The sequence below is a fragment of the Rhineura floridana genome, chromosome 12, assembly GCF_030035675.1.
Source record: "Rhineura floridana isolate rRhiFlo1 chromosome 12, rRhiFlo1.hap2, whole genome shotgun sequence".
NCBI lineage: Eukaryota > Metazoa > Chordata > Lepidosauria > Squamata > Rhineuridae > Rhineura > Rhineura floridana.
In genome coordinates, this window is record NC_084491.1 from 5,878,480 (window position 1) to 5,889,157 (window position 10,678).

General features: G+C 46.0%; 1 protein-coding gene across 1 annotated transcript; it reads left to right on the top strand.

Annotated features, from left to right (window-relative positions):
- Window positions 1-1,882: 1,882 nt before the first annotated feature.
- Window positions 1,883-4,539, top strand: ADRA2B (adrenoceptor alpha 2B). The gene is made up of 2 exons (XM_061592584.1): window positions 1,883-2,314; window positions 2,505-4,539. Exon 2 carries the CDS (start codon window positions 3,113-3,115, stop codon window positions 4,442-4,444), a length of 1,332 nt encoding a protein of 443 aa, XP_061448568.1. The 5' UTR covers window positions 1,883-2,314; window positions 2,505-3,112; the 3' UTR covers window positions 4,445-4,539.
- The last annotated feature ends 6,139 nt before the right edge of the window (window positions 4,540-10,678 follow it).

Genomic DNA, 10,678 nt, shown 5'->3' on the forward strand with positions numbered 1-10,678 from the left:
ATTAAAGGGGAAATTAAAACAAAGCCTGGAGGCCTCCTGCAGCCTCTTTCAAGTCCATGTGCAAATTTCAGTATTCCTCATTCTACAGGTTCTGGTGATCTCCTCTCTCTCTCTCTCTCTTAATCGTCCAGGATGGTCAAGTGTCCTACATTACAATGGACAATCCTCTGTGTGGAAAAGGATTTGTCCCCTCTAGACAGGGCTGGCACCAGACTGCAGTGGGCCTTTGGCAGCGATGGCACAGTATGCTGGCACGCTAATGCAGCAACACAGGAAGTGATGTGGCCGGGCCTATATTAAGCCCATGCTGGTGTGGGGGGGTGTTGCTTCAGAAGGTGGCTCCCACTCTGTGATCCATGCCAGCATTGGGTTGTGGGGTGCATGCTCCATGACCTGATGCTAGCATAGATTGTGGAGCGGCATCTACATCCACCCATCCCCAGCATCAGGGGCTGGTCTCAGCCCCAGGGGCCCTTGGCCAGTGCCCAACCTAGCTGCCCTCTAGTGCTGGGCCTGCCTCTACAGAAGGTAGATTGGGATCTGCTCATACACTGTTCTTCAACCATGGGTCCCCAGATATTGTTGGAATACAACTCCCATCATCCCCAGCCAGCTGAGCCACTGGTCCAGGGATCATGGGAGTTGTAGGCCAGCAGTATCTGGGGACCCAAAGTTGAAGAACACTGCACTAGTAGATCTCTGGCTGATTTGCAGTGGATTGGGAGGGGCATTTCACACCCAATGGTTTAACAATTGCAATGAAAACAAATTTCTACCATATTTAGCATCGTGCCAATTACTTCTCTCTCATCCTTAGTGTTCCTTACCTGTAAAATATGAGTATTTATTGGATGCCTTTGTCCAGGTCTTTCTGTAACTTTGCAAGCTAGTTTTAGGGTTTTCTGTTAGTAATAAGTCAGATGTTGGTTTGCAGTGCACTTCTATGTCCAGACTCCAGGCTCTTGGGAGGATGCTGTGGGTGACTGACTGCACCCACAGAGCCACCATTTTGCATTTGCACCCCTAGCCACCATTTTGGTGGCTCTTGTTTGAAAAGGTTGGCACTAGTTAGTGCTCCTCAGGGTTCTGGCAAGAAAGCAAAGTAGATCTCATAAGTCTAAATTCTGGCCCCCTGTGCTCTGATTGAACGAACATCTGTCTGGTATGAAGGTAAAGATCCCTAAGAAGGGAAAGTAAGAGAGGCCTTGAAACCACCCAGCAACCGTTAGCATCTGGGCAGCAGGCAGAGCAGGCACACAGCCCACTTGGTGCTCGTCTTCCCCACTGTGGTGAGAGGTATTGTGCTTCTGTTTATTTGTATTTCTAAATTTGCAGATGTGCATATAAATTAGCATATACATTTTTTTTTTGCAAATCTGTATCCTCATTTGCCCTCTTTTTCTGGCAGTGAGAGTCTTCCCTTTGACCTCTTTCTCTCTCTCCCACTCTTTTGCCTGGTCTGCTACCTCTTCCTGTGCTGTTTCCCTTGGCCCTCCTGTCTCCACATACCTCTAACACCTCCATTCCTAGGGCCCTTGTCGTCTTCTTCGCCACCTCCTGCTCCCCCTCCAAGATATTTCTGCCTGCCTGCCTCCTTTCCAGGATCAAAGGAGCTCATTTCAGGCATAGAGAATGTGCAGAGAGATGTAGGGTGAGCCAGCAGCCGGGTCTGCAGAGCAGAGAGAGTCTGAAATCCCTCCCTTGAATGAGGCTTAAGAGCTTGGAAAAGTTACTTTTTTGAACTACAACTCCCATCAGCCCCAGCCAGCATGGCCACTGGATTGGGCTGATGGGAGTTATAGTTCAAAAAAGTAACTTTTCCAAGCTCTGCTGCTTAAAAGTGCTTAACGTTGGCTGGATTGAGCTCTGTGGTGGCCCCAAACTAAACGGAGCCAAGTGCCCTTTAACCTGTATTACAGTTTCAAAAGCAGATGCCTCTTAATTGGAGGTGGGGTTTAACTTGGGAAGTAGTGTACATCCTATTTTGCAACCCCCCCCAAAAAACCCACTTCTCTCCTGTTGATCTTATTTGTTTATTATAATTACTAAACAACCAAACACTGCAGTTCTTCAAAGTCTGACCAGATCTCCCCAAATCAAAGTTTCCAGAGGGGTAGTTGAAACACAGCAGTGCTAGGATGGAAAGGCAGCTTCTCTGAGTCATCAGATGCACAGCAGCTATCAGCGTAATTTAGTTATAGAGCAACCTGCATTGTAAGAAACGCACACCCAGGCCTTGGCGATGCTCTCCTGGCAGGAGGTTGGACAGAAGGCAGAGTCAGCTGGGCTGCTGGAGAGACGAAGTTGAAAGGAGGTGAGTGGCTTCTTGGAAAGTCTAGTTCAGCGGTGGGTCCTGCTGCTAGAGTGTGTGTGAGTCTCTCTCTCTCTCTCTCTCTCTCTCTCTCTCTCTTTCTCTTTCTGTGTGTGTGATGTGTGTGTGTGTGTTTGTGTGTGTGTGTGTACTCAGCACACCCCTTTTTTGTCTCTTTTGTTCCCTCCTGGAGCCTGACAAGAGCTGAGAAACTGCCTGACATCACACGTCACAGAGATTCCTCGTGGAGAGAAAAATCCCAACTCCTCCTGCAGCTCCTTTCAGAAGGCATAGGGAGGCTTGGTCTGCCCACAGCAAGCAAAGAGAGAGGAAGGGGAAAAGAGCGCAGAGTGCAGCTCGGCAGCAGGGCTGCTCGAATCTCTCAACTTTCCCAGCAAGGAACAGGAGGTGATGGAAGGAAACTTCTTGGGCTGTTCTGAGCCAAAGATGCACCTGTGATCGGGAGCACCTGGACATAGGAGAGGGGCAAAAGACCAGAGAGAGAGAGAGAGAGAGAATGCACTATTGCTGCTATGGACAGGAGGGAGCAGAGCTGTGAATTAGCAAAGAATTAGCATTGGAAGCAGATTTACATTACAGGCGGAAAAGCAGAGGCTCCTGCTGGAAGAATCCCAGTATGGAAGAAGCGCTGGCAATTGTGCCTCGGCAACTCTTTCTCTGACCTGCTGCTTCTGGGTTGGGTACCAATGGCTGGCTTCTGATCTGTGGACCCTCAGGCTCCTGTGAAGCTGAGAAAGTGGGGTGCCATCCCACCTGGACCCATTGGGCCACCCTTTCTGAATGACCATGGCCAGTGATGAAGGCTACAATATCCAAGCCACCGCTGCCATTGCCGCTGTCACCACGTTCCTCATCCTCTTCACCATCTTTGGCAACGTTCTGGTGATCATTGCCGTCCTCACCAGCAGGTCTCTGAAAGCCCCACAGAACCTCTTCCTGGTGTCTCTTGCGGCCGCAGATATACTGGTGGCCACCCTCATCATCCCTTTCTCTCTTGCCAATGAGCTGATGGGCTACTGGTACTTCAGCAGAACCTGGTGTAAAGCCTACTTGGCCTTGGACGTTCTCTTCTGCACAGCCTCCATCGTGCATCTCTGCGCCATCAGTTTGGACCGGTATTGGTCGGTCAGCAGGGCCATTGAGTACAATTCCAAGAGGACACCAAGGAGGATCAAATGCACCATCCTCGTGGTGTGGCTGATTGCGGCTGTCATCTCCTTGCCCCCGCTGGTCCTCAGCCCAAACAATGCCAAAGAGGACGCAAAGAAGTGTGAGCTGAACGAGGAGCCCTGGTACATCCTTTCTTCCAGCACCTGCTCCTTCTTTGCCCCCTGCGTCATTATGATCTTGGTGTATCTCAGGATCTACTTCATAGCCAAGCGCCGGAGCAGGCAAGGGACTCGGGCTAAGAAGCCCAAGGCAAAGGCCGAAGAGGGGGCACCCCAAATTACTGCCGGCCCATCCAACGAAGCCTCTCCCAAACAGGACCAAGCCAAGCTCCAGCCAGAAGGGGAGCCAAATGGGCATCGGGTTCCCATCCAGGAAGACGACCAACCAGATGCCCATTGTCTCTCTACCGAGAAGTTTTCTCTTGTGAGCCAGGAGGACAAGGATCCAGAGCCAGCAACCACCTCTAGTCCTTCCCAGCCCCTGCCAGAGAAGAAACCGTCTTCGGAGTCCAGCCAGCTGGAATGTTTCCCCCCACTCAGCATCAAGCAGAGCAATGGACCCCCCCAGAGCTCCCCTCAGGGTATGGACACCTTAGCCACTGCCAGGGGGGAGGTTCTGCTGGTGAGGAGGGTGAAGACCCTCAGCGCCAACCCTTGGAAGAAGAAGACACACCTCAACCGGGAGAAGAGGTTCACTTTTGTCCTGGCCGTGGTGATTGGGGTCTTTGTGATTTGCTGGTTCCCTTTTTTCTTCCTCTACAGCCTCCGGGCCATCTGCCCCTCAAAGCACTGTCAAGTCCCAGAAAGCACCTTCAAGTTTTTCTTCTGGATTGGCTACTGCAATAGTTCCTTGAACCCTGTCATATATACCATCTTCAACCAGGACTTTCGTAAGGCTTTTAGGAAGATCCTCTGCAGGCAGTGGACTCAGACTGCCTGGTGAGAGAGGCTGAGCATGCCAGCCAGCGAGGATCCATGGGGGCTCTTGGTGGAAATGGAACTCATCATGCTATTGAAAATATACAAAACACAATTCTATTTATTTGTTGGCTTTTGTGTTTGCAAAAAGGGGAGTGAGGAGTGCTGGACAGAAACTGGCTTTTCAGAAAGTCGATCTTGGTTCAGCTATATCTATACAGCTATCGGTGTGTGTATAATGGACATACATGCACACTCATATTTTCTGACAACATTCTTTTTTTCACTAAAAGATTATGTGCCAATGCCAAATATCTTCTGATTTCTTGGGTCGAAGGAACTCCCCCCCCCCAAATCCTGTGGTTGAATGAGAGTGAGACCAAAGGTTGCCAGCTTTGCAAATGACCACTGCTGCTGTGCCTTTAGCAGCAGTTTGATTTGCATGTACAAAAATTTGCATGTAAAATTTCCATGGTGTGAAAAGCTTCAGAGCCTGATTTTTGCAGACCAAGATGCTGTTAAATGCACAGGAGAAACCCAAGCAAATTTATCCACCTCCTTTCCTGGCCAGTTGGCAACCCTCTATCCCATACAGGTAAGCAAAAAAAAAAAAAAAAAGTAAACGATGAGTGTTAAAAGGCCTAAAACAAATCCATTGTTAAATCCATTTATGTCATGGCCCCGTCAGAGGACTCATCAGACGAGGATGACTCGGGAGTAACAGCAGCATCTGTGTTTTTGGTAGGGTTGCCACCTTTCTAAAATTAGCCCTGCTCCTGTGCCTTTAACAGTAGCATGCTTTGGAGAAATTTATCAAGGCAAGCTTTTGTCGCTATTTAAGTTCTATATCAGGAAAAGCTTCAGCTGTTAAATTTCTGCAAGTCAGGCTGCTGTAAAAAGCACAGAAGCAGGGCTGGTTAAAAAACAAAAGAACTTTTTGACTGGGTTGCTTTATGATTCTATTTAGAGTTGCCAACTGACTACGAAAAAACAGTCTGGTCTGCTGTTGTGCGTTGAAGAGCAACTAGATGTGTAGAAATCAACAGATGAAGCTTCCTTGAGCTATTAGCAAGGTCACTTCCTAATGTTTGCAGTTTTAAGTGGCAATTAAAGGCCGAGATACAATAGCCACTTGAAAACTTGGCAGCCTGGCTACTGTGCTTGGAGGAAAGGGTTGGGTGTGCAAAATGGGCTGTGTTGTGTTATAGCTGAAGGAGGAAAATATTCACTCATGGAGGTGGGGGGCAGAGAGATGCCCACACCATGCATTTAAAGGACATCTAACACACAGGCTTCCCCCAAAGTATCCTGGGAACTGTAGTTTACTCATCACAGAACTACAGTTCCCAGCACCCTGAATAAACTACAGTTTCCAGAATTTTTGGAGGGAGGGAGCTATGTCAGAGGCAGTATGTTTCTGAAAACCAGTTGCCGGAAGCCTCAGGAGGGGAGAGTGTTCTTGCACTCGGGTCCTGCTTGCAGGCTTCCCCCAGGCACCTGGCTGGCCACTGTGAGAACAGGATGCTAGACTAGATGGGCCAATGGCCTGATCCAGCAGGCTCTTCTTATGTTCTTATGTTTCTAAGTTCCCAAGGATTTTTAGTAAGGCTGCCTGATTGACCAAAACTAGGGCTGCTGTCACACACTGAAACAAACCATAGTTGATTAATTATATGTGTTTTAGCTGATTGATCAATGAAAGCTATATAACATATGAGACAAGAACACAATACTTCTTCTAAAAGGTCATATTTTCTTTGAGTTTAGAGCAGGGTTGGGGAACCTGTGCCCTCCATGCTGGAGGGCTACAGGTTAGAGGCAGAGCTTGGAAAAGTTACCTTTTTTGAACTACAACTCCCATCAGCCCAATCCAGTGGCCATGCTGGCTGAGGCTGATGGGAGTTGTAGTTCAAAAAAGTAACTTTTCCAAGCTCTGGAGAGGACACACACATGCATCCTAGCAGGTCCTGTTATAAAGGGAGCATTCCTCCTTGTTGCCCAGATAGCAGGGAATGCCTCATCTGAAGAAAGACCCTATGAAAAGCGCTGCTGGATGTGGTCAAAGGGCCATCTGGCCCAGCGTTGTGGCCAGTCAGATGCCTCTGGGAAGCCTGTAAGCAGGACTGGAGTGCAACAGTGCTCCCCCACCTTGTGATTCCCAGCAACTGGTATTCAGGGGCAAGCAGCCTCTGACAGTGGAGGGAGAATATAAGGGTTGCGGCTGGTAGCTATGCATAGTCTTATCCTCTATGAATTTGTCTTCTAAAGCCATACAAGTTAGTGGCCATAACTACCTTTTGTGAGAGCAAAATTGATCTCTGTCCTTTTTTTCCATACCATGCATATTCTTGTACATCTCATAAAATAGAATAGTAGAGCTAGAAGGGGCCTACAAGGCCATCCAGTCCAACCCCCTGCTCAGTGCAGGAATCCAACTGAAAGTATCCCTGACAGGTGGCACCAGCTGCCTCTTGAAGGCCTCCAGTGTTGGAGAGCCCACCACCTCCCTAGGTAACTGCTCTAAGAGTTAGGAAGTTTTTCCTGATGTTCAGCCGAAATCCTGTAACTTGACCATAAGTTATATCTCATAACTTATACATAATAATATCTCTATTACATTCCCGCTTACACACATTTTTTCTAAAGTAAGAAATCCCAAGTGTTGTAACCTTTCCTCATAGGGGAGTTGCTCCAACCCCTTTATCATAGCGGTTCTCTTCTCTGACACTTTTCGTGCGCTACAGCAGTGTTCTTCAACCGTCAGTTGCCAGAAGTTAGTTGTTGGATTGCAACTCCCATCATCCCCAGCGAGCTTAGCCAATAGCCATGGATGATGGGAGTTGTAGTTCAACAACATCTGGAAGAACACTGCTCTACAGTATCCTTTTTGATGTGAGTCGACCAGAACTATGCACAGTATTCCAAGTGTGGTCTCAGTATGTATTTGTATAACAGCGTTACAATATTGGCAGATTTATTTTCAATCCCTTTCCTAATGATCTCTAGCATGGGATTTGCCTTTTTTGCAGCTGCTGCATGATGGGTCGACATCTTCATTGAACTATGACCCAAGGTCTCATTCCTGGTCATTCATTAGCATTTCAGACCCCATGAGCGTATGTGTGAAATTAGGAACTTTTTGCCCCAAGGTGCATCACTGTGTACTTGCTTGCATTGAATTGCATTTGCCATTTTGCTGCCCGTGCACCTTCTTGGGAGAGATCCTTTTGAACTCCTTGCAATCCCTTTTTGTTTTAACCATGCTGAAAATGTTGTCATCAGCAAACTTGGCTACCTCGCTACTTACCTCTAACACGTGATGATTTATGAATAAGGTGAGAAGCACAGGTCCCAATACAATCCTTGGGGGACTCTAGTTTTCTACATCTTGCCACTGGGACAACTGTATATTTATTCCTACTCTCTGCTTCCTGTTTTGTAACCACTTACTGATCGATAAAAAAAATGCTTATTCCATGACTGCTAAGCTTACTAAGGAGTCTTTGGTGAAAATCTTTTTCACAAGTGCACAGTGTTGACTGGATCACTTCTGTCTACATGCTTGTTCACATTCTCAAAGAACTCCAAAAGGTTAGTGAGACAGGACTTACTATTGCAGAAATCATGCTGATTTTGCTTCAGCAAGACTTTCTCGTCTGTAAGCTTGCTAATTCTGTCTTTAATCATGCTTTCCATCAATTTTCCTGGAACAGGCCTTAAGGTAACTGACCTGTCATTTCCTGGACACCTCCTGCTTTCCTTTTTAAGAAATGGTGTTACATTCTGAGAAAGGGCTTGACATCTGCAGTATTTTACTTGTATTAAAATAATAAGAATGTTAAATCCACTGATCAGTGAATTGGGGGCCTCTTTATAACAAATCAAAATGTTATAATTGATCAGTCTGATTGATCTATCTAATCTAGTCTAACTGATTAATCTATCTAAGCTAATCTAATTGTTTAATTGATTAGATGTTCCAGTCATACTAAAAGGGTTCCAAGATCAATTGGAAAACAAAATGGTTATTTAAGGGAAAAGCAACAAACAGAACTTCACCCAAGTTTGCTCTGGATCCCTATAGGGATGCGGTTAATCACTTAAAAATATACACAGGTGTTTTGTTAATCACAAGACGAGTGGGACATAAATTTAATTAATTCATAATAAATGCAGATGGTGCAAATGCCCTTAAAGAAGGCATTCCCTTTTCCTTTTCCACCCAGGAGGGAATACCTCTACTCAGGGTTGGCCCAAGACATTTTGCTGCCAGAGGGGAAACAGAAGGTGGTGTCCCCCACGTGCGCACATGTTCCATGTACAGACGTCAACTGGAGTGGCAGTTGAATCTTACTTTAATACCAGCAGGAGTATAGCTTTTTCCAGTACACCCTAGGCAGTGCAGGACAGGTTGTGTGGCACACACAGCTGTACCCTCCACTGGTGAGCATGGACAGCGGTTCAGGAGGAACAGCCAGGAAGCTGCCATTGCTGCCTCTAGCATCTGCCACCTGAGGCCATTGCCTCACTCTGCCCAATGGTAAGGCTGACCTTCTCTCTCCTAAGGTGCTTCCTCCAACACACATCTGCCTACTCTAAAAGCTCAGGTGGCATGTGCATTAATTGAGAACTATTGTTTTTATTCATGTGCAAACGTACTCTAACCAATTAACTAACCAATGAATCATATGAGTTTTAGTTGATTAATCAAGCAAGGTTGCAATCATAAGCACATTTTCTAGGGAACAAATTCTGTTCAGGACTAGCCCTACCATTAGTGAGGCAGCAGATTTTTGGGTGTCGTGAAAACACAGCAAATTGTTAGCTAATTAATTTATTATAGTTTTAATTAGATTTTTACTGCCAGGGAGAGGAAGAGGTGCTTTGGGATGTTCTGCCTTAAGTGCCAACATTCTTGGGGGTGGGGAGGTGGTGGAAGAAGATTCCTTTCATTGAGTGGCAACCCTAATTTCTAGCTTTCATTTTACACCAAGCAGTTTTTTAAAAAATGAGTGTCATGGCTCAGTCATGCCAGTTACCAACCATTTTGATTTAGAAACTTTTTCACTGGAGGTTGGCCCTTTTTGGGGATCAGGCAGCCTTGCTTTTCACAGTTAGTGGAAGAATGGCAATGGATTCAGCTTTTCCTAGTGTTCAGACACGCAACTGCCTTCTAAGGGGTGGGGGTGGGGTGCCCTATGTTTCCTTTACAGGGTTGCCAACTGTTTAGTGGTCATGTTCCTGTACCTACAACAGCAGCTTGACGTGAAAAAAAGTGAAGCAGACAGAAGTTTTTCCTTTGTAGAGAGCAGAAGGGAAAGTTTAGTCAGTTTCATATCTTACTGGTCAAAGGCACAGGAGCAAGGTTAGTAATAAAAAAAAAGAAAAGAAACGGCAGCCCTGTCCTTATATAAATATCGGATCATCAACTATTTTTTTCTGACAAGGCTGCTGTGTCTTTAAGAGACATTTATCAAACAGAAATCAGCAAAATGTTTCTCCTGTCGAGTTTTGGAAAGAAAATGGTGCCTTGCCTCCGGAGTAGAGTCATACAGCCAATATTTGGCGATCCAGATTCTAGAGATTTGTACTTGTATTTTCATTGGTCTAATTTAGTCTTCCCCAACCTGGTGCCCTCCAGATGTGTTTTGGACTACAACTCCCATCAGCTCCAGCATGCTGTGCTATGGCTGGGGCTGATGAGAGTTGTAGTTCAAAAAATCTGCCTGGCACTAGGTTGGGGAAAGCTGGTCCAAACTGATAATGTGATGATGTAAGAAAACTGCTGAAGGAGATTTGTTTTCTCTCTCTCCTAGTTTTTTCATTTCTATGGGTCATTAAAGAAAAAAAATGAGGAATCTAATTTCCTGAGATGTTTTCTCTCACAATGAGAATCACAATATATTAATTTGCTAATGGCTTTTCTCCAAAACATGTGTCTCTCTTGTATCTGCATGATTGTGTGCCCCATGGGCTCTTTCCAATGTCTCATTCCCTTTTTTCCGAGTCCCAAGATCAAGGTTTGGACTGTAGATCTGTCCCAAATCTCCTCTCTTCCCCAGCCCCACCCCTAATAAACACATAATACATTTATTTATTTTCAACATTTCATGCATTTTACATCTCTGACGTAAATAAGATTCTTGAAAACTGCTCATGTTTATGACATTATGGTAGATACTCCTTTGAGTTGTGTGTGGGAGGCAAATATAAAGCAGATGTGGTGATATCTATATCTTCAATTGGTACTTTTCAGATG

Excerpts from the sequence above, each read along its gene's own strand:
- ADRA2B (XM_061592584.1), top strand. The coding sequence starts at position 3,113 with ATGACCATGGCCAGTGATGAAGGCTACAATATCCAAGCCACCGCTGCC.